Source organism: Nematostella vectensis, chromosome 7 (assembly GCF_932526225.1).
Source record: "Nematostella vectensis chromosome 7, jaNemVect1.1, whole genome shotgun sequence".
NCBI classification, from domain to species: Eukaryota; Metazoa; Cnidaria; class Anthozoa; order Actiniaria; family Edwardsiidae; genus Nematostella; species Nematostella vectensis.
The window spans coordinates 12,768,628-12,792,641 of NC_064040.1; the positions used below are offsets into that span (position 1 = coordinate 12,768,628).

Here is a 24,014-nt window from a genome sequence, read left to right on the forward strand (position 1 = left end):
TTATATAATTTTGGCCGCAGTTCTGTAATTTAGGCTACCTGTATTTTTTACGGGAGAACCATTGGTAGCAGGTGTTTGGCCTTGTTAATGATGTCAAGTCTTGGTGAGAGCAGAAATATACTGAGGTGAAATGTAGACTTTGAATAAAGACATTCAATATCCAGAGCATGGGCATTTCGGCATAAGATACGGATACGGATGTACAAGATAAAGTATGTATAGTTCAAGCCCAAAAACAAGATCAGCATAGATCATTAGCAGATTGTACAGTGAAAGGAAGTATGCTTCGCCAAGTTCAAGCTCTTTGCTGATGGTAATGGTGGGCTTACAAGAAAGATGAGAGATTGTGATCTCCTGGTGCTCCCGTACACAGAATTTGTGGAGACGATCTTCTTGGATTTTAACTACAAGAGAGGTGGCGAATAATGGTCCCTAGATATATTGATTTTCTCTCCAAATTTCAAGGAATCTCGATTTCTCGGATTTTAGAGATTTGACTTCTCGATCTGGTTCTCGAGATATGCAAGATCTCGTTTTCTCTGATTTAAAAAAAGCCTACTTGTCATCTCGGAACTATTTCTCAGATTGACCATTCGCCACAAGCTAAACAGGCTGGGTGCGTCCTTCTTACAGCATCTAGCCTGGAAGAGTTGTGCTCTGGAAGTTTAAGATGCTGTTGATACTTTTTCATGGTCAGGCAAGAGTCGAAAGAGACTTCTCTGTAAATTTCAGTTGAAAACGTGCGTTTGCTAACTGCTAGGTGCGGCAAGTCAAGGGAGGAAACATTACACCCAATGTCATGAAGACTAGAGGATGGCCAAGGAGGAGATTGTTTGAAGCCGTAAGCGAAAATGGCAAGAAGAGCTAGAGAACAAGTGGAAGTGAAACTGTATTCCAAAATTAACGTCACCACTAGGGACGGTAATTTCAGTTAATGGAGCCGGAGCCAGGCTCAATGGTCACTCATAAATCATATCGTACGGGTACGCGTATCATGCTACAATAGCACAGGTATGACTCAATATGTTTCACGTTAGATACCTCACTATAAACGCTCTTAATTCTTATTGGTCGCTATCTACCCATATAAAGTGCCACACCTAAAGTAAAGTAATTCGCTCTTTCGCTTAATAAGCTAGGAGTACTGTAAAGAAACATTTGAAAATCGGTTAAATATGCCTAAACGTTGCGTTTGTCTAGAGGAGACGAGTTCTCTCTACCGATGTGCTTGGTCTTCAACTACAATCCCTCAACCGCCCCTCCGGTGGAATGCGGCAGCAACAAATAGATCGCCTTAGGCAAGCCACTCAAGGCGGTGAGGAGGCTTCACCCTCAGCCCTGATGTGTGCTTGTGCGTTGGTGGACCAGTCAATACTCTCGTCCGATCCTTCACGCGGAGTGTAGGGTAGATGAGTGAGGCCTTAAGGTCATATGCTTACACTGCAGTTGCTAAGGAGATGCAAAAGGCTTTGAAAGAAGAAAGTTTTGAACGTTTGAGAATCTCACAAAAAGTTGAAAATCTGTAGGCGAACGTTTGCTTGAAATCACCGTTTAATAACAGTTGCTCACCATGCTTGTGTATGTTTCAAAGAGTCCAATCGTCGTCTATTTTCGTATTGAAAATAGACCATGTTCAATTGATAAAAGCTCTGGTAAAACTTGGAAAAGTACTTTGCCCTATATTGAATTTTCCTTGAATTTCTACAAAAAGTCCTTGAAAAAGTCCTTAAAAGTCCTTGAATTTGATTGGTGGAAAATTGTACGAACCCTGTTACAGTGTACAGTGTTTTTTGTAACGCCCGCGTTCGTTTATCAGGATTGCCTCATATTTAGAAGTCCGCTTTTGGGCAAGAAACTCTGTCTCGGTTGCGAGATTCCATGCAAACTTGCAGAGAATCTTTTTTTATTGTCTTTCTTGGCAGCTGTTTTGAATAGGTCCCAGGAACCCTCGATATCCACTGCCACAGGCATGCACGCGTGTCTTTCATAGATCATTCAGAGAAAGGCAACGTATGCTTTAGATTTTGTGAGGTTCGGGGGAGTGACTTTTATGTGTTGCAAACTCACGCCAAAATAATCGCAGAAATGGCTGCGTCACACTAGAGAGCGATGAAAAAAAAATTTCTGAAAAATCTATGGAAAGAGCATTTTCTAAAACAGAAAATTTCTTTTTTTTTTTTTTTTTTGCCGCCAAAAGCCGAGAAGCGTGGAGCTTGACACAAGGAAGTCTTCTATTTGGAACCTGTTTCTGCTGATAGACAGCAGGTTAAATAAAAAACAGTTTAAAATTAGTGGATGAGTAATAGAGTGTATGAGCGTCCCGTTAACTAGCACGTAATTGATTAAATAAATCCCCCAAACGTGCACTCAGACTTTTAGGCGTTATAATATTGTCAGTTTAAAATTTTATGGTAAGCAGACATAACAGAAGTCGAAAGGACTTTAATTTTAGTCCTTCATCAGGGAGGGCACTAAAAAAACGTTTTTAGGACTGAAATTAAAGTCCAAAACGTTGGGATCTTTCGACTTCTGTTTTATCTGCTTTCCCTATACTGTTATGCACATTTTCCAGACATTGCATCCAATCGGATCCAGTGACTTCGCTGTAGAAGGCTTTCACTTTTCCTTCCAATAGATTATCAAATTATTAACGTGGTTCTTCATCTGTAGGCGTTATCAGATTATTTACGTGGTTTAAAATCATGTTAATGTACTGGTCAATCAAGATGCAACGTTCCGCCTACCTTTGTCCTTTGTCCTATAACTATCTTTATCCGTTTAAAAAATACGCACTACCTAATACTAGTGATTTTCCCATATCCTTTTCCAAAATTATAGGAAAATGACCGGTAGAACAGTAGGCCTGCTTCGGCACTGGCAGCTATTATAGAATGTCCGGCTATTTTATAAACAGGCTTTATATGGGACATTTCAAGGGATCCTATAGGAATATGCATCTGAGGTCCATGTGACGAAAATGTATTGATTATGATAATACAATAAGGACATCAATACCCTAGGTACCAGTCTCGTTTTCCAGACAATAGCTGTCCGTGGAATTATGACGCGAAAGCAGGGCTTTGGATTGAAGTTTTTTTTTCCTTGCCAAATCAACACTCCCTTAACTAACTCTGTCAGGAAAACGGCCCATTGAGCGAAACTTGACTGGTATCTAGCTCAAAGGATCAAAGGAAAGTCAGGATAAGAATGCATTGCTGATAAACCAGAGACAGAGATTCGATTAAATTCCTCTAAAAGGTCCGTACTAAAATTATATATGTAAATATTTATATTTAAAAATTCAGAATAATCCGACGTACAAGGAACAGACCTTCGCTAATCAAGGGAGAAGTAACTCATTAGTGTTATAGCTATTTTACACACAATTCCTTTTGTCTTACAAATATAAGTGCTTTAGTTTTCACAGGCCCGAAATTATTTTGATACTTCATGTAAATAAAGAACATGATTTTCTATTTCTATTTCCCCCTGCCCTTACCGTATTTCCGGTAAACGAACTTGCATGAGATTTCCCCCCATTCTTCAAAAAGCTCAATATTTTTACTTTGAAAGGTAAGCAGGGGTCTTATTATGATTTAAGTGCGCCAAGAACGCGCAAATGCTCAGAATAATATCCGCCTTTCTCCAAACACTTAAGCGCAGCTAAAATAGCGCGTTTTTACGGCGACCAGCAAAAGACATTTGGCGTGCGGTTGCTTTGACGTTCTTTTCAAAAGCCGGTGTTTTCTTCGATTTTGGGCGGTACTGAGCGGCCTTGGGTTTGTTAAGCAGCTGCCATTACAAGCAAAAGGCTATCTAAATGAACATCGGCTATAATATAGAATACCCATCAGGAAAAGGAGAATAAAGGATTTGACGAAGATACTAATTTCCATTCAGGATCTTACAGGACGTTTTGTGCGGCTAAACTTCAACTGAGAATTCAACGCTTTTGCGAGGGGTAAGTTTTCTCTTTTTTATATCTTTAGAATTCCATTTTGTTTTTTCTACTGTGCTAGTATTTTATGTTCTGTTTATAGTTGGGAAATACGTGCAATGCATTTTCTTGATATTGAGCTAATGTGTTAGGAATGGGCTTACGCCGAGTGACGAGTACAGGAGTGGACTCGAATTAACGTTTATGCTTCTTCATGTAATCTAATGATCGGATCCAAATGACAATGATACGTAAACCTCGAATAAGAAGCACAATAGAAATATTGCTTTACAACTCCGCTAGATATGGGCAACAATAACCACTCAGCTTTTTACCAAGTAAGCCTAGAAAAACAAGGACTCTCACAGCTAAAAGCTGAAGTTTCAAGGCGGTACTTTCATTCAGAAGAGAGTTATATCTTTACTGTTCTTCGCCCCATCAAGAAAAAATTGAAAACCCCTTAACTTATTGTAGTGAAGAGTTCCGAAAGGGCTCATCTATCGCCTTGCATCGTGCATTTTGCATTTTTTTGGGAAATGGGCGTAGAAATGAAGTGCTCGTAGAATAAGTTCATCGAAGGTCCAAAATGCTATAGCTCGCAATACTTTTTTTTTTTGAAGTATGTGAAATCATAACGAAAAAGTGAGCCAGGATATTTTTCGTTGATCGTTCTGAGAGTTTATGCGTTGTAAAGGTTGTATTACTAAACTGGAAGAACACGTACGAAAGGTAGTGTAATAAACAATTCCAAAATATTTTCATTATTATTTCATTTAAACTTAACAAAAAGGAATGATTTTTTTTAAAATACAGATAAATTATTTCATGTAACAACATTTCTCTTAATGAAAACAGTTCAAGTCGCAGTGTTTCCTTATTATATTATTGTTTTCGTTTTCATTATTGCGCAAAGGAAGTATATATATATAATTAAATAAAGGTAAAAGTACCTCTGGGGCTTTTATCAGCTTAGAAGCAAGTACATCTGACCATAATACAGACAAAACAATGTTTTTTTTCTTCCTTAAAGTTTAGCACATATCCCTAAGGATTACCCTTGATCACTTGCATTTGCATGATACATTTAAAAGAATAATCCTACATAAATACTAACGTTGTATAAACCGATTACATATAATTTAGCTATACTGTATACTAATCTCACATATAGCTCCACCCTAAAGTGTGCTTTTTTGTCCTTTAAAGAGCTCTCTTAGGCGACCTGCCCTAAGAGAAATCACGTGACCTTTTTGGTGGCAAATTTGCGCGCACTCCGGCTTTTGGCGGCAAATGTCAACATCAAAAAGCAACTTATAGCGCATACGAATCATCCTTAAAGTCAGAAAGGGCTCATTTTCATTGAAAGTTTTTCTTCGTCTCTCTTTCATTGAAAGTTTTTTCGTTCGTCTCTCTTTTTGTGTATATTTTGGCGTGAGTCTTTCCAAATAAAAAGTCAAATGATTTTAGAAGTTGCCTATTGTCATTTTTTAAGACAAATGTTACAAAAACTTTGCCCAAGTACCAGGGGCGGATACAGCGGTGGTGGTGGATTGGGTGGATATCCACCCCCCCCCCCCCCCCCTTTTGAGTAAAAATGATCGAAAAGTCACTTTGTTTGAAGAAAATAAATGTCTGAGGGACGGGAGGTACCGCCCATTTTCCTTCGCCTGCTTGACTTGGCTGACGCGACAAATCCAATTCAGCGTGAAGTATTGAAAGGCCCACTGGATCAGTTCAAGAGAGCATAAGATAATAGAGGGACACTTTGGCATTACCTGCGCGCCATGTCGATTCCGCTATTTTAGTAACCACCACCCCACCACTGCGCGTGAGGATTTGCTCCTTTTATTTTGTCCTACCCACCCCTCGCGCGGGTTGCATGTTGTTGCTTTGCCAACTCGATAGGAATGAAAAGAGATCATGTAAAATAACAAGCTAAATCTCTGAATAGTTTGACTGTTTTGTTTGTCTGAGCGGCGAATGTTGAAAAACCACGAAGAAGCAGCAAGTTAGAGCGAAAATGGTGTTTGAAGCACTAGGTTTTCCGCTTTTGATTTTGAATGGAGTCTCGTTTTCGAAATCTTGCAATCCTCGAAGTACTACATCCCCTTAATAAACCGCAACTGCCCGTATCCTTGATGCTAGAATGAAATTTTCGATGGTATTTGTGCAAATAAGGTGTTTTTTTTTTCGGTTTCAAGTCACAAAACAGCGGCAAACAACAAGATGTAAATGTCAAAGCGCGGGGGTAGGGTGAGTAAAAATCCTCACACGCAGTGGTGGGGTGGTGGTTACTAAAAATAGCCAGATTCGGAATCGACATGGCGCGCGGGTAATACCAAAGTGTCCCTCTCTTATCTTATGCTCTCTTGATCAGTTATAAGCCGTCAATCCTACCTTTATCCACCCCCCTCCCCCGAGTACATTTTAAGAAAAAAAAGCAGTTTTCAGAGCCAGTAGCCAGTATGGGGTAATTACATTTTTTTGCGTGGGCCTCATTATCATGATCGCCCTGGGTGTTATCGTTCCAATCTCATTCAAACCAAGAACAAGAATCTATTTGTATATTTTTGGATGTCTTACATTTCTGTCAATGTTTTATTGTTTAATTTTTGTTACAATTCTTAAATAATACAAACAGATTTTTTTAGTCACAAATGCAAGAAAGAAAAATTAAAAATATTTTTCCTTTAGAACTCATAACTTTTGCTGTAATCTTAATGATCAACAGTTAAGGAAAATAAAGAAGAGTGCCAAGATTATCGGCGATGCAAGCAAGGAAATTCACAATAAAACATGAAATGCTTCATTTCTTTTGCGGTGTAAACCGAATTATATTTTTTCTGCTTAGAATTATGAAACAGACGATTTTATCACAAAGAGTTCACGAAGCATTTTTTGTTCATGTTCCCCTTGACGGCGGCGTCGTCGCTGCTTACTGCAGTTTTAAATGCTCTGCGAACTATCGCCGATAATTTGTACAGCTTAATTTAATCGCCAGACTTCCTCATTCATAATCCTTGTTTTCATTGGCCAGCACTGAAATGGCTCTTCGCACCAAGGAGCGGACTAATAAAAAATCACCAAATCTAATTCCGGAAGAAAGTGGCTGATTGATGAGAGTTCGAAAAATAATGAAAATTGCTGTAAAGTCACGTGACCTTTCTGGAAACAAATTCATATCAAACATATTCCCCACGGATAGTGTCTTTCGTATGCATTACCTTATATGGGCATTGATGCCCATATTTAGAAGAGCTAAAGTTTTCCCGCTCCCTGATATCCAGAAAACATGGTGAAAAATGCTGATTCCTGTGAATTTGAGACTCGAGGCAAAAATGTGTCAAAAAAAACTTTATCGCTTGGTCAAATCTTTATCACACAAGCCTTGAAAAGCCCTTAGACCCAGGCCTCCAAGTGATTGGCCGAGCGAGTTTTAAGGTCACCCAAATATTGATATGTCAAAACAAAACAATCACAGAATTGACTGCGCACGTCACATCAGAGAACGACGAAAAAATAACATCTTTAAATAAAACTAAACCATTTCTGAAAAAAGAAATTCTGGCTTTTTTTCGTAAGTGCTGAACAAATTGCTTTTTGTTGCCGTTATTTTGCCGCTAAAAGCCTGAGCGCCCGCTAGTTTGCCACCCTAAAGTCACGTGATCTCTTCGCGCAAGACTCACGTATGCCCGTGGGGCAGAACCCCCGACGCGCGTGCAGGCATTGGTTATAGGACACACGCTGGTCCGCGCGTGGCCACTTCGATGAGTATGGTAACGACTGAAAATAATGACAAATTTAAGGGCAAAGAAGTTAAATAATACATGATTAGCACAGTGTCTCGATTTTAGGTGTTGTCAAATGAATTCTTTTTTTTCTTTAATTTTTCTTTTTTTTATAATAGGGCTGATATATTTTCTGAGTATAGATTGGGATTTACAGTACAAATTAGACTTGATTTCCTTTTTTAATGACAACATATAAACACTTGTTCCCTTATAAACGAGAATGGTATTGATAGCTTTTTTTTTTATTTCTTTGCCAATTAACTCAATTTTATCCCTTAATAAACAGATAAGCCAATGAAATGCCAGATATTTCAGCATTACCCAATCATGAGCTCGTTAACAATACCGTAGCCAATCAAAAGTGAGATAGCAACAAGACGCCCTGCTGTTTGAAAAATAATGTTCTCAGTCCCGTGCGACTGGTCTGCAGTGCCGTAGCCAGCATGAGGCAAGTGAGGCCTCGCTTCGGTAAAATTTTGATGTTTAGTGTTTCACAATTGAAAAGTAAGGGATAAAACACCTGTTTTTGTAGGATTTTATCATCCAGTGGCTAGCTTTGCCTCGGTAAAATTTTGATTCTGGCTACAGGCCTGCTCTGCGAATCTTTACCGTGATAAAGTCACCAGCCCGTAATGTTGCTCTTAGAGGCTTTCCTGGGGTCATAGCTTACTTGCTCTTAACGTTATTTTTGGTTGTGAATTTGGAACTAAACGTCGCGGGCTGACTGGATTCGCAGTCAATTTTAAACTTGATACCCACCCTGGATTGCAAGTTTTCAAAACACTCGAACGAAAAACTGGCGCTAGAATGGATCTCTTGACAAACACCGCACGTCTTAGGTGAGTAACGATTTTCGTTTATTTCAGTGGAGCAATTTCTTCTCTCACGGCAAACTAATATGCAAACCCTCCAACGATGTTTTGAAGCAGGGTTACACGTCCTGAAACTAAAGTGAATTTCACTTATTTGATTTAATACCAAAACAAAAACCTAGTCAATATTGTTGTTTCTTTATTATATTTTTAACAGTGGCTTTATTCTTATTATTCTTCAATAATTGTAAACGAATTTCATATGTTGCCTGTCTCATGACTTTTGAAACTCTCACTCCATTTACATAGTCCAGGAGATAAGTATAGCACAATTATCGAACTTACTCTAGAATGAGTAAATTCCCACTAAAGATAACAAGGCGCACAGACCTCTATTTCGGCGGCGTTTGTTTCTTATCCTTTCTACTAAGCCGAAAAGAAAGAAATTCGTTTTATCTATATCCCTTACTGACAAAAGACAACTTAAGCGGTTTTCTCGCTTACTTCCGAGTTCCGTTTTTTTTACTTATCGTATCATGATTAAAGTTGTTTTCCTTTTTTCAAGAAGCATACTACTGATTTTGATTAACCCTTCAGGATTTGTTAGCGTTTCCTCGCTTCAAGTGTGGTTAGAAAATGAAACAATTGAATACGGGGACTTATAAGAAAAGAGGTTTTGAATTTCTCAGCTTGCTTTTGAACTCCCGTGGGGTTTGACAGTATGCTTGTGTGCTGGATTTTTCCGCAAATACGAAACACGGTCAGTAAGTCTAACAGATTTATTATAAAATCCAAAACGACAACATGTGTTGTGTCAAAAATTGGCTTTTAGCCATGGGATAAACAATTAACCTTTAAACACACAAATTTTTTTTTCAAATAATGAATATTATTTCACTGGTTTTATATAATATTTACAAGTTATTTGATCAAAAATGCTTAATTTAGAAGTGTCTTAATACAATTGCAATGTTTTCCTAAATGTGCCCGGTACAGCGGAAAAACTCAAATACTCCCATAATGTTTTTGCTCAAATGCGTTTTTTCCGTATAAAATTCGGTCAAATTATTTATTTTTCCCTCCTCACAGCCGCAGCTTTTACCCTGAGATTTCCATAAATTAAATTCACCCTATAATGTTCCAGTCGTTTTCTGAAAATCGTTGAAATTACAAGGGTGTATTTAGCAAACAGAAGGGTAATATCTTAGTGATCTCGCGGAAATGATTTATCATCGCCACCAAAGCAATTAGACTATTTGATCTAGCTATTTATTATCTGCAGTCTTTCTTCTGTTAAATAAATAGAGATTCTAGAAGGCAAAAAGCTCCCTCATACTTGAGTTGCATTTTCTGCGTGAGAAATCCTCAGCGATCTATGTCAACAAAGCACTTTGCCAGTGGCAACTTTCCAAACTCCTTCCAAACGTTCGTTTCCTAAGCGACGGAAAAAGAACTGGGAACGAGGACGGTATCGGTACTTCCTTTCGCAGCCTGGGGATGAGCGCGGGAAACATGTGGCAATTGTTTTATTAGTATTTCTTTCATAGCAGGTATACACATTTTACAAACGACTACATTGAATTGGCCATTGAGAATAATGCCCTATTCTGTTAATTCAGAAAAAAGCACTCTGGAGCCGAATTGTATAATAAACTGCAAGGCGAATCTTTTACTGTCGCGAGAAAATAAATGCAAATTAGATGGACATTTCAGTTGCAAACTAAATCCAATTGAATCACTGTAAAATTAAACCCATCCTACAATAAAAACGAGTAAATTCTCATGTTAAAGCATGAAATAGTCATAGAATAATTATATTTTCCTAGGATAATTTTCCGGTATTCAAATAAAATAACAAAACAGCCCAAGGATCGTATTCAAGGATTGTATCCAATAATTGGAAAATATTCTAGCGAAAAGCTGATGGTTCGACTTTTAAACAAACAAACAAACAAAAAAACTTACACACAAAAATTAGTTCCAGACCATGGCCATTTGTCACTGTCAAAAAATGTAAACAATAACAAAGTAATTAAAAGGGATTCTCTTATACATTAAGGTTAACATTGCATTACACCACTGATATATTTTTTAGTTTCTAAACTTTTTCGTAATATTCCTACAGATTCCATTTTGTCATTTCGAGAAATAGTAACAAAGCAGGAGAAAGGAATTGTTTCTCCTAGCACATTGTATCCACCGCCACTGCTACCGCTTACATATATTGTTTTTATTGTTTTGATTTTTCTTGTGAACTTCCTATAAAATTCGTTTCTACATTTCGAGAAATAATAGCTTAAGATCAGCCCACTTAAACCGCAAACTAAAACGACCGTATGATATGATATCCATCCGTCAATATAATGCAGTACCTCCATTATCCTTAATCCCCCGCCCTTTCTTCTCCCATAAAAAAAAACAAATAGCTTCCGCCCCTAGATGGTTCATGGCATGATTATGGTGTGATTATGCACAATGCAGGCGGATGGGGTAAAAAAGTTCCACTCATGATATCAATATAAATAGTTAACATAAACTGTCAATAAAAACAACTAAGTTTTTTTACTAGTCTTCGAAAAAGCGGGAGGACTAATATACTCGATGCTACTGTAAAATATCGCACTACACACGTGTACGCATACTATTTGCATTGCTCAAAAATGAAATCCCTGTGAAAATTAAAACAAGGAAATGCTGAAACGTTAAATTGTTAAGTGTGCGGCAATAAAAAGCGCGCCAAAACTGTGCGAAATATGTTTGTAAATTACATCGACAAATTAAGCTTATTCCACAAACAGTATGGATGTTCCTATTGAATTACATTTTGTTAACGATATAAAGTTACAATTGTTATGGAGGTAAATCCCTTTTCGAGGGGAGCTTTCTGAAATTTTTTTCTAGACTTGATTCTCTTAACCTATCCTTTAAAGTAGCGGATTCGCTAAGGGTCGAATGAGCAAAGTTATTCAAGCGGCGTGCAGTTCGTTCTACGAGTGAGTGAAGTAGTCAGGCCTTTCCTTTTATCTTCAGATATCTTCCTCTTCAGACTTTTTGACCAACGCGGATCTCTTGTAAATATTCTTAATTAGTATTTCAGAAATCCAGATCAAGGTTTTTGCAGCTGGGTTTATCTCGATTTGCCAATCGCGCCCGTATGCTTAATATTGTCAAACTTTCGCATTCCTCTTAGACGGCGAGTAAGCTAATATGATGTATAGGTGATATATCTTTACTTTTACGCCCATATCATAAAATGTCTAACGCTCCTTAAAAAAAAAGTATATCTTGTGTCCACCTACGCGGTTTCCCTCCCTTGGCTTAATGACATAATGTGTTTGCTTTTTTTCTTACTTTGTTCATTTTGAAAAATCAGCTCTTGTCATCACATCCTTCTTTTAACAATCAAATCTCACTTTTTAACGAAACAACCTGACTATTTTAAATCTGAATCAGACCATTTAAAAATATTGATTAGTTTGGAACCAAGCATATTTTCTACTTTCAAAACTGTCAATAGTCTTTAAAAACTGCTTTGACTTTGTATAAAGGTAAGATGGATGCATCAACGACTAGAGGTCAAACCAAGGGAAAGATAAAAGCGCTGACTGCTTGGCAAACCCGTCACAATAAGGCATTAGCAAAGTAACTCTAGGATATTTCGTATTCAGTCATATGAAAATCTACAGATTTGAGGGGATTTTTATCTATTTGAGTGGCCTTTAAAAGACAACTCTACCTACGGGAAGCTTTTAATGATATGTTGGGCTTGTATATACTTTGGGTGTTCTTATTCCCCACCACTTACTAAAAGCTTTAATTTCGTTATTTAAAAAGAATGTCAAATCGCTTTGTAGCTTTTTATTGACAAAGATAGCTATCATTTTATGCTTTGGTATTACACATAGTGCATGCCGGGAAACCCTGTGATTGACAGTAGTTAGTTGTCAGTTTCATGGTAAAGGTCCTTACCAGTTTCTGCCAATCCGCATCTAGAGATGAATTTAAAATCTTAAGGATAAACAAAGACTGTCATTTATAAAGACAGTCTTTGTAGTATGCGTCGGTTATTGGTAAACCCTGCCTGTTTCTGAGGGAAAAAAGTATTTACTTCAGTGCAAAGCCATTTAACGTTTTATGGATAATTATAACAAAGGTCATCATTTAAGACATTGTTTTATAGAAGAATTGATATCTTCTTTCCTGGAGTGAGCGACGAAAATACGTGACACACTTTGAGAGAAAAAACGAACGAATTCGTAAATTGATCCACAGAATATGGTGAAGACACATTTATTTTAATGAAACTGAGTAAAATGGGTCTGGAAACACATCCGAGACCATTAAGTTTATTACAGGTAAGTCAATTAACAAGCTGTTCTTTCTTTTTTACAAAAAAAATAAATAAGAAAATATGAAATTTTTAGTGTAAAACAATTTTATAGTCGTAAAATTTGTGAATTGAAAGCAAGCACCTATAAAGGATATTTCATTTTCTAGAATAACTATTCAAGTTGGGGAGTTCTTCTTTAGATTCTTAGCGCGTATAACAATCCTATAGCTGTTACACGATTTATCGTTTCATGTGTATTTTTCTATTAAGTATGAATATTTTGTGTCTCCAAAATTCTGTTTATCTTCTTGGAAAGCTCGTATTGCACTCTAGCTCTCCCTAATTCATGCTTCCCTTACAACCCAATCAAGAGCCCCTAGATCTAAAGTGCTATATTTTTACGTAGTTCTGAATACAACAAAAACTGGTATTCGACTCTGCCAAATTTTCTTCTTTAATAAGACTTCTTCAGGACTGTGTATTGTATTTATTCTTTTGGTTCACGACACGACTATTTAGGCTTTTTTATTTACGTAGTTCTGATATATTTTTAGTCAGGCGCCTTATAACATGTGCTCTAAAGTATTCATCTCGTGAGGTCTCCTAAGTAAGTTAAAGTTAATTTTTCCCCAGGAACACATTTTTGTTAATTGAAAAATATATTTGTTATGACTGCGTTACATTGTGGCTAATTTTTCGCAAGAATTAATATTAAAGAAGTTATATCATACCATTTTGATAGAATAACGTTTTTTTCGATAAGAAGTGTGACTTTCTTTGCATTTTTCTAATTATATCTGAAATAAATTGAATGATAGGTGATAAATAATAAGAACAACTTAACTTAGAAAAACTAATGTTCATTTATTCAGTAGTTTTATTAGCTTATAATCATATTGTAAATACAACGTATTCTAACAAGATAACTGCAATGTTATAAACGTACATAAAAAATCTTATCTGTGTTCTTCTAAATTTCCATTTTAATCTTAGTTTAAGAGATATAAGAATAAAGAGAAATGATGGGTAAGTTTAAAGAGGCCTCTCATCTACCATTTTGATATCCTAGCAAATACCAAGTGCGAGTAAGCATTAATTTTGCTACTTTAGGAAAGCTTATTGCGATAATATCCTAATTTAGTATATAAAATACAATTTTCTTGCTTGATGGTTATTACAAGATTGTTCTACATAATTTGTTTTTCAATATTAGACAAAAACAATAACGAATGTACGGCTGACTAGCTCTCCTCAATACGAACAATTACTGTCTTTGCATAAAACCAGAAGTGTTTAAATAACAGTTTAGGACCCTTTCGGTTTTTGCTCTGCGAACACATACACGCAATGGTCTCTATATTAAAGTGTACTCTCTTTGTACGTTTTATGTTTCGGCTGCACAGTGTTTGTGGTCTGATATTGCCACTTAGCGCACGCATTTCGTCATGTCGCAAATAGGTTGTTATCGCAAGGAAAATATTCTTTTGGCAGCTCAAATACAGATCTGAACGATCGCCCAGCAGAAAATCGAGTCTCAAGTGAATAATGCCTATAAAAAAAGCCTTCCATATACTGACCTATTTAAATAGAGAAAAGCCCTGTTTGACAAACATACCCAGAGACTGGATATTTGTATCTGTTTATCTGTATGTTTTTTTTCACCGTGCAGGGCGCGCAGGGGGTATCGGGAAGGGTATTAAAAAATCTCCACAATTCTCATTTTTGGGGCCTGGATGGCGCAATAAGCAGGTAGTATAACTAATTTATTTAGTTGTTTATCTATTCCTTAGTTTATCATAAACAATAGCATGATTGCGTATTTGAATAAAAGTTTTTACACAAATGTGATTGCGTGGCCTCGTGAAATCAAGATACAATAAGATTTATTTTCATTTCACCGAGTTTTCTGTATATCACTTAGCCTCCATCGCAGGCGTTTTAAGGCAGGCGTCGCTCGCTCCCCCTCCAAAAACGCCTGCTTCACATCCTCGGGGACCCAGTCCCCCCTGGGTCCCCAAGGGTGCCTGATTCACCGAGCAGGGTATTGTGTTCCCAGCAATTGACCAATCAGGAGGAGCCTTCCAATTTCTGGAAGGCTGGACTTTGTACCCTGACTTACTTCGCGCGTAAACATGGCCGAGCGTTTGCTTCAGTGTGCTTTACTGTACCAAAATTAAATCCCTTCCAGGCCTAATCAATATCGCAGTTTGTAAGGATAAAGTGCAATGTATTCTGCAACCTTCCCACAGGCTCTCCGAAGTCGAATTAGCAACGAATAGCTGAGTAGTAAACGCTCAACGCTGGCGCATGGCAAATTCGACATTCGATGGTAAAAAGGCTAAAAACTATAAAATTCTTAAATCATTGAGATAAGACTCGTTTCAATTGAAAACTAAGGTATGCTTTAAAAACGTTTTGGTGCAGGTTTAGCGACTCGTTGGTTTTTGTAAGTTTTGTTGTATAGCTGTGTGTTCGAAGTTTTTAATAACGATCAAGTTGTCATAAACACAATTCGTAGCGGGCTTCGTACAAACTAACTCTACTGACATTCTTAATGCAAAATTGAAATAAAAGAAGATTCAAAAACAATATCATATGGTCTATCTTTTTTATTTTTCACGTAACAGCAGTAGTCCTTTGGTTTAGTTCTTTCCTTGGTGTTGAAATTGGAGTCGATGTTAACATAAAGCGCAAATTGCATGCCTGTTGCACTATCTTATCTCTAGAATATTGGTCTTATTGAGCGCTTACGAATCAGCCAAAAAAATTTCAAAGTGAGAAAGGGCTTATTTTCATTGATTTTTTTTGTTGCTTTAAGTTTGATAGGCAGTCATTTTCTCTGTGCATTTTGACCTGATTTTGCTACTCAAAAAGTCACGTGATTTTTTAATGCAAGTCGCCTAGTCCAGCTGGTCTTCGAGAAAAACATGCCTCAATTTTGATAAATCCTTTTGGCCCGCGTCAAAAAGCTTTATCATAGCTTTCCCCATATTTACATTCAGTAATAAGAATGCAGGCAAAAGATCGTAAAATTTTGAATTTTGAATGTCTTACAAATCTGATTTGTGATTATCCCAACAAAAAAAATCATCTGAAAAGCTATATGGTACATAAAAAAAACTAAAATCTAAAAATCTTCTGTAAATGGTCTTGGCCAGTCAATTTTCTAGTATTAACACAGACATTTTTGACATGCCAACACGTACTACCCGTTTGTTACAAGAAGCATTACTCAAAAAAATGTTATTTATCTGTTACCTTTCCTCTAGATTGCGGTCGATCAATGTTCAAATGTTCGTTCTCAAAGTGCAGCCATTACCCTTCTCTTTTTACCCGGGTACCAGATGCTCCGAGTATCGCGGCAAGAACGATTTGAAGGAGCGGATCTAACGGTTGAATCGGAGGATATTCCGAGTACAAAAATAAAATATCTGGGGCCTGGGGAAAAGACTTACCAATCAATAATACTTGTCGCTTTGTTTTAATATCCTGGCGCGGGAAACCTTTGGTGTTCTAAAAACTTAGGGACTGGGCCTTTTTATGACGTCATGTAATAAAATCGTAGAAAAAAAACAAATTCCTGCAATTTTTTTACGATGGCATTCTAGGGCGATTAATAGCGAAAATATGATTGAAAGGGCTCACACAAACATTGTATGTAATGTTTTATAATAATATAAGGAATTCACCGAGCAAGTTAGAAAAACGTTAGTTTACCAAAAAGGATTGATTTTATTTTCAATAGAGTATTCTCTTGATATTATGTAATGCCTAGTGCACACTAGCGACATATCGACACAACGACATGGCCGCGCGCACCCTTACCTCCGACATAACGACATGGACATAACGACATAAGAGAAAAAAATGTTTTTTCTTTTATGTCATTATGTCCATGTCGTTATGTCGGGCTTATGTTGTTATGTTGCTAGTGTGCACTAGGCATAAGATTTTGCAATCTTATGGAAATGACCTACTTCTTGGCGAAGGCATATGCGCACGCACCCTGGGCAGGCTACGCACAGCAATTTGATCATTAACATATCGATTCGAAGGCTTTACAGCAAAACCTTGGAATCAAATGTTTATTCCCTTTGAAAGTCAAATGAATTCTCGAGGTGTCCCTTAAAAAAGGTGTCGGGCTTTTGGGAAGAATTGATTAGATTTGGAAGGAAAATCTGAGAATATTATACTACTGACTAAACTGACTTGCAAATATAAAAACCATTAAACAAATCACAATCCCCTAAAAATCCCAGCCCAATTTTTATAAAGAACTAGCCACTCACGAAAAAACACAAACACGGATGCGCCAGAAAGCGATGGAATACAAACTCATATACAATGTCAATGTCATTTCTGACAGAGATTTTCTGACTGATTCTTGAGCGATGTATAATTTGCTTTTTGTTGTTTATTTTGCCGCCAAATGTCGGAGCATGCGCGAGTTTGTCACACAAGAAGTCATTTGATTTCTTAGTGCAACGCGCTTAGGGAGTGTTCATTAATTACACCGAGGAGGGGAAGGGAACATTTTTACTCAAGACACCTTAAAATTTTAGAGCCCCCTTTCATTGTTAACATTTTTTTCGGTGCCCCTCCCCCCCCCCTTATAGAACCCCAAAATTTTCTTTCTTTTTTCCCTTAGAGGACCTTTTTTTAGGAGCCCCCCCTTTTGTTGGTTAACAATTTTCGGAGCCGTTGCTCAATATCTTCTCTCCCCTTCCCCCCTCGTATTTAATCAACACTCCCTTAGGGTGTTTTGAATGAAACTGCGTATCACATTGAGCACTTTAGGCTGGAAGGGTTCGTGGGTTCAATGTTCAAAATTTTGTTAGTATTTAATCTGAACACCTATAACAAACATCGCAAAAAACGGATGTATAAAGTGTTTGAAGAACAGGGAGCATAGAGTCGCCTCGAGCCATAAAATCAAATGCGCATACGAAACGAAACTGTGTGCAAACATTCCATATATAACAAAAGTAGCGCCATTTTGTCTGCATCCAATAATCACTTTGTTCCGGGAAGGATGACAATTGAACGATTTCAAATCAGCCAAACAAGAACATTTTTAAAATGGATATTCGGTGGTTTCAATAAATTTATGACTTCTTTAAAAAATAAAATAAAATTCGGATCAGAAAGCTGCAGAGATGATACTGATTGGATCAAGCGAATTTATGTTATATAATTGGACACATTTCTTATTAAGTCGTTAGAATAAGTCGCCCCCTCAATTCACAAGATAGTTAACAGAGAATAGAAACTTTACGACACGGGTGGTAATTACACAAGCTCACCTAATGGATAAAAAAATTATGCGTGGTAATCACGTTTGTATATTTAAAGAAAAATATCAATATGTATATATGAGAAGACGAAAACTAGGATGGCCTAAAATGTTTTTAAACAGGAAACAAGCGACTATTTTTGACGGCCCCGAGTTAGCGGGACAGAGAAGTAGTAAATAGGGTACCATTTTAGCCCAATTTTGAACGCATCTTGTTTTCACAGGGCTCTCGTCCCACGCTTCACGCGTGTTTCTGTGATGGAGCTATTAACAAGCTAATGACTTTTAAGTGATATGCTTTCGGCGAAATGATGGTTGAATCGTATACCATAAAATAATTGTTTCTCGTCTGTTAATTTTACCAAGAAAAAAAAACCGCACAGACAGTGTAGCAAGAAAAGACGCATAAAAGTTGACCTGGAATCAAAATCGGTTTTTAGTTAGTTTGAATTCGGTTACCTTAAATAATCCTTTCCTAGTTGACTCAAAGTTCCCTTAATTCTGATATTTATCGTCATGTTTTTGTAATCTGGCGCAAAATGACACGATGTTTATGATACTGTCTATGGGGCCTTAACTCTGCGCAAAGTAGACATAGTGGACTCACAAGGTGAAGCAGCGACGTGAGACCCGAGTTCTTTTAAAACCAACGCTAAATGTTTTTATAACCATTTCTCCCAAAAAGGACACTTCTCTCCGTGACCACTATACACGAGTATTAAAAGGATCTTCCAGAGCTTGTGCTTCAGGGGCGTTCCCAGGATTTGCTTGGGTTAGGGGGGAGGGGAGGGGGTGTAAGCGCAGTCATAGGTATCATATGGAAAAGCTATAGTACGGCCCCCGAATGGTCCCCCGAAATTTCGATGTGCTCGCAGTTTTCGGCTAATGCTCACATTCTCGCGCAATTTTTTCCGCCTAAAAAAGCTCGGTCTCGCATAAAAAACGGGGTGCTCGCAAGTGCTCGCAAAAGACCATTCCGGGGCCCTCATAGTATAAGAAATTACCCACTTTTTGGCCGCCAAGGGTGTACGCGCATGTGCTTTCTTGGTTAAAATGTTTTGCCTTGCTTCATGGTATTAAACCCCAAAAAGTTTAAAACTCTTCGTCTGTCATGCAAGTGTTGACGTCATTCACGCGTATGTGTGTATAAGCGAACTTTGCGGCTGTTTACAAGTATCGCTCTTTTTTTAATAGAGAATGGGTTATTCAACTCGTGATGACTCGGTTTTCAAGGAAATAGCGGATATTCTTCGTAAATTTTCAATGCCCGTTTGTTTGATTTGAAAATTAATTGTGAGTCAACAATTTGCTGTAGTCAAGCGTATTTGCTGTTTAAATGTGGAGCAATTAAGGCGATGTGAACGGCGGTAAGGTAGTAACATGCGCGAGACACTCAGGCGCGATGTTCGTATCTATGTAAAATTATCCAACAGGGAACAGGAAAAACAAATTTTCGATGTCAACGAATACCACGTAGATGGCAGACTCAAGTTTTGCGCTAGATTGTGTTAAAATACATTTGAAAATTTCCACCGTAAACAATGGCCTCGTTTATCACGTTCTAAACATGTTATCAGTTAACATTTACGCGCTCTGATTGGCTACTCCGCCACAGAAAATAAAATGGCGCTGATGTCACCAGTCTGTCTCTTTACCGTCAATGACGTCATGAGCGATTAGCGACGTTTTATTTACAAGTGGAAAACTTAATGCACGACATCTTTGATTGGCTGATTTGATTCTGAAGGAAACAAATCCTGGCTGCCGCCATATATGGTGTTCTTGAGTATGACGTCATCAGGATGATATCATCATACGTGCCTAGGTAAAGGGCACCACGGCATTAGCGACCAAGTCTTCGTGATAAGCCACTTGCAGTAACGATGTTTTTGTATCTCCGTTGGGAATTACGCGTAAATTTACGTGTTGCATTCGTTAGTGAAAGTAAATCAATTTGTCTTACGCGGAAGAATCGGCGGTAAAACGCGGGAAATTGGCTCAATTAGTCGCATCTGTTCGCTTTTGTGATTCTTTGTAGACTAGGTATAAATAGGAGCATTATTTCGGATCAACAGTCCGAACGAATAAAAACACGAGTATCATACATACAAGCCATCGCCGTTTATATAATCGCCACACCTGCTAGGCATAGATCAATCTGCGGAAAGAGTAGAAAGTGAGCAGGTTTACCAGCCCCTGATTGAATCCAGGGAATGATGTATTCGTGCGGTCTATAAATGTAAGTAGACCCTTATTTCAGAGGATTCGTTTTTTTAGGTAGTGTAAGAGATATCTTTTTAGCGGCAAGCGTATCGAGCAATATATGGATTAGTTTAATTCTTAGTGATAAAGATACTTTTATTATCGTATCATAGCAATTTTCGTTTCCCGAAGAGATTGCTCAATAGCTTCTTGATTTTGCGAGAAATCCATTCTATGCATATTTGACAGTTTTTAGAATTTATGTGAAAATCTTTTAAAACTATTTTCATATTTTCTTTTCAAGCCAACGCTTAGGTGTAAGATTCCAGCGTTAAATCTAAAAAATCGTCACAAGACCGCAATGAAAAATATCTGGTGATACAAAGATAGCTTTGATGTTTTTATTAAACGCCACAACCTCCAGGATATCGATACATTTGGGAAAATAAATATTCACTTCGTTCTAGAACGAAATATTTTAAGAATTTCACTAAAAATGCAGTCTTGAAATATTCCTATTATTGACAACAATGCTGCAAATTCTTTAAAAGTCTCGAATGCTGGGTTTTGGAAGGTTTAGAAGAAAAAAGATATAGCTATCCTGGTGTTCCACTAATGTAGTATCCATTTTTTTTTTACTACCAGGCTGTAAAACTAGTTAGACAAAAATTGAAAAATAAATGTTAGTTCCTGCTTTTGAAACGCTTACAGGATGGTTCTCAGTCAAGCTAAAAGGCAAACGCAAATAAAAGCGAAACACAAAGAAAAATTGCCCATAACAACAAGGGAAAAATAACAGGAAACAGCGACTAGTTGTGTTCTTTCTAGATGGGGTCGTATATTGTTTCCTAGTATAGGTAAATCAAGAAAGAATGTCAGGGGAACAGAAGACGCCTGAAAGAGGGTTAATCGCAGACCCTCTGTCCGATGTCTTTATTCTAATGAGAAAAGAGGACCCAAAACTGACAACTGATTTTATAGTGTAAAAAAGCACAGATGCCATAATTCATAGGTTCGCAAAGTTTAAAAAATCTCTTTGTGAAAGCTATCGTCCTTACAACTCCGTGTTATGTGGACAACAAGTGTAATGAATATAGCCTTTGATGTGTGTGTTTTTATTTTGTTCTCTATCAGAGATGAACGTCACCGCTAACAAAGACAGGAATAGCACCTTTCCATTTCCCATAATGCCCCGGGCGCTTGATTTGCCGACGCTGCTCCCATGGGCCCTTGCATTCTCCCTAGTGGCAGTGTTCGTCGTCCTTGGCAACAGTCTGGTCATCATCTGCTTCATCAAGAAGAAAGCCCTGCGTACGCATACAAACTACTTCATCGTAAGCCTGAGCGCCGCTGACTTGTTCGTGGGCGTCATCTCCGCACCCTGGTGGATTGTACTTATGTTTGTGAACTACCATTCCGAAGGCTGGTTCAAGCTGCTTCACAATGTGTGGTTGGTGTTCGATATCCTAGGAGGCGTAGGCTCAATTCTTCATCTTATAGCCCTCAGTTGGGACCGCCTGTGTGCCATCGTGTGGCCGCTGAACCATCGCATGTATTCCAGCAGGCGCTATCTTTTCTCGGTTTTTCTCGTCTGGGGTATCTCGATTACAGTGGGAGTACTGTCTGTGGTTGGAAAATATGAGCCTTTGGCTTACAACGTGACAGTCATCGCTTTGTTTTTCTTTCTTCCTCTCATCATAATTTGCATCACGCAGAGCGTTATTGTGTACTTCACTCGAAAGAAACTCTTCAATCAAGGAACTCTCCAAACAAAGCTACGCAAGGATATTAAGGTTGCTAAAACAATTGGCATCATGATCGCGATATTCGTGATCGGATGGCTCCCTTTCTTTGCGCTCTCACTCGTGTCGTACACCAGTACGTCTTCGGACATACCCTGGCACGCGGTTTTCGCTGTTAAGCTCCTGCAGTACGGCAACTCAGCGGCTAACCCCGCATTGTATGCGCACAAGTTTCCACATTTTCGAAAAGCTTACGCAACGATACTTTGTTCGTGCTTTCCCGTACAAAAACTCGTGCGCCCTCTCAGAAGCTTCAGCTCGAGGATAAGTCGTTCCACCATGACGTCATCGATCCATGCTTCCTTTTATGGTAGTGTCTATAAGGGATGTGGAACGAGGGATTTGGAAAAACACAATCATAACCCGGTGATTCCCCATCTTGATCACCTGCAGGGTCTAAGGACGGCCTCGAAACTCCAATGTAACAACATAAAGAAAACAAAGTTAGAGGAAATCGAGGCAATTACAGCAAAAGCGCCGTCTTCGCACGCTTCACCTGTTATGTCGGAGGCTCCGCTTGACGATGATGCAGTATTCCTGTGTGGCTCACCAACACCGATGGCGGAAAAAGCTGTAAATGTTTTGGACACTTCAGACGAGAAGTCTACTCTATTTGTTGATGTACATTTGCAAACTCATAGTTCGTAGACAGTCTATGAAAATCGTCGGATTCAAATAATTATGCCTAGTGCACACTAGGTACATAACAACATAGGCGCGCGCACTCTTTGGGGCCGACATAACGACATGGACTTAATGACATAAAAGTAAAAACATGTTTTTTTCTGTTATGTCGTTATGTTCATGTTGTTATGTTGGGCTTATGTCAAAATGTCGAACCATTCACACTTGAACATATAAACATAAGGGAGCACGCGCCTATGTCATTTTGTCATTATGTCACTAGTGTGCACCAGGCATTACTGTAATTTTCCCATATACTGCGAACTCTCGTCGCTAAACTGCTCTCTGCCAACCGTCACTCAAACTAACGGAGTTCCTTTGGTACTTTATGATTGTTCAAAGGCTTGCAGAGAGTTGGCATAATTGCGATCAATTAAGATGTTGGAAATCGTCAACAAGCGTTCGCACAAAGTTGAAAATCACAGTAATGCGAGGACAGTTCTCTCTATTAGCCTAGTGCAAGAAGCGCCAACATTTTTATCAAGGCTACCCTTTGTTGACCGCAAGACAAAGTAAATGTTAGCGAACTGCCATTTCGTCTCCTAACATGATGCACAAACGAATTTATGTTCTTTTTAAAGATCACAAATGATTAAAATTATTTCTAGAGGCGTTAAATTTGTAGAGAGGTGGAAAGTCTTGCAGGTAATAACTAGAATTTGTAGAGAAATAGTACCTTTGGTAGATAGTGTAGAGTTCCACCGTACACAGATATCTCAGTTTATAAACGAGCTAAACGGTTTAAATATGTTTTAATGTAAATAGGTACAAAGTACGTTTGTAGAGGATGTACTCCTGCTATATAGATAAGAGATCAGTGTTGTTGTCTTCTCATTGGTTCACTTTTAAAGGCCGGTGGGTTGTGCTCCTCACAATATGTGACAAGGGGACCCCCTCTTGAAGAACAAGATTTGTATTATTTTAACAAAATGGATGGCAAGCATATCCACTTTTCCCTTCCCTACCCCTGTGGAATACAACGGCTTGATAGGTCTCTCTAGCGCCATCGCTCTCCCCTCCCTGGTAGGAAACGCGATAGTACTGCTGGTTTCACGACTTTAACACATCCGTTAAGACCTAAACACATCCATTAACACCTTAACACATCCATTAAGATCTTAACACATCCATTCCACAGAAAGCCCGTAGAATATAGGCCCAAC

At 38.1% G+C, this 24,014-nt stretch overlaps 1 protein-coding gene across 4 annotated transcripts; it reads left to right on the top strand.

Annotated features, from left to right (window-relative positions):
• Positions 1 to 3,599: 3,599 nt before the first annotated feature.
• On the top strand, positions 3,600 to 23,669 carry LOC116612837 (D(2) dopamine receptor A). 4 transcript variants are annotated; one of them, XM_032373453.2, is made up of 2 exons: positions 3,600 to 3,961; positions 21,500 to 23,669. In XM_032373453.2, the coding sequence occupies exon 2, from the start codon at positions 21,502 to 21,504 to the stop codon at positions 22,813 to 22,815; it is 1,314 nt and encodes a 437-aa protein (XP_032229344.1). In that variant the 5' UTR covers positions 3,600 to 3,961; positions 21,500 to 21,501; the 3' UTR covers positions 22,816 to 23,669. The 4 variants fall into 4 exon arrangements, with proteins under 4 accessions (XP_032229344.1, XP_032229343.1, XP_032229345.1 ...); XM_032373452.2 differs by lacking the exon at positions 3,600 to 3,961 and adding an exon at positions 8,107 to 8,567; XM_032373454.2 differs by lacking the exon at positions 3,600 to 3,961 and adding an exon at positions 12,357 to 12,895.
• The last annotated feature ends 345 nt before the right edge of the window (positions 23,670 to 24,014 follow it).

Bases quoted from the DNA above. Each gene is read 5' to 3' on its own strand.
- LOC116612837 (XM_032373453.2), top strand. From the start codon at position 21,502: ATGAACGTCACCGCTAACAAAGACAGGAATAGCACCTTTCCATTTCCC.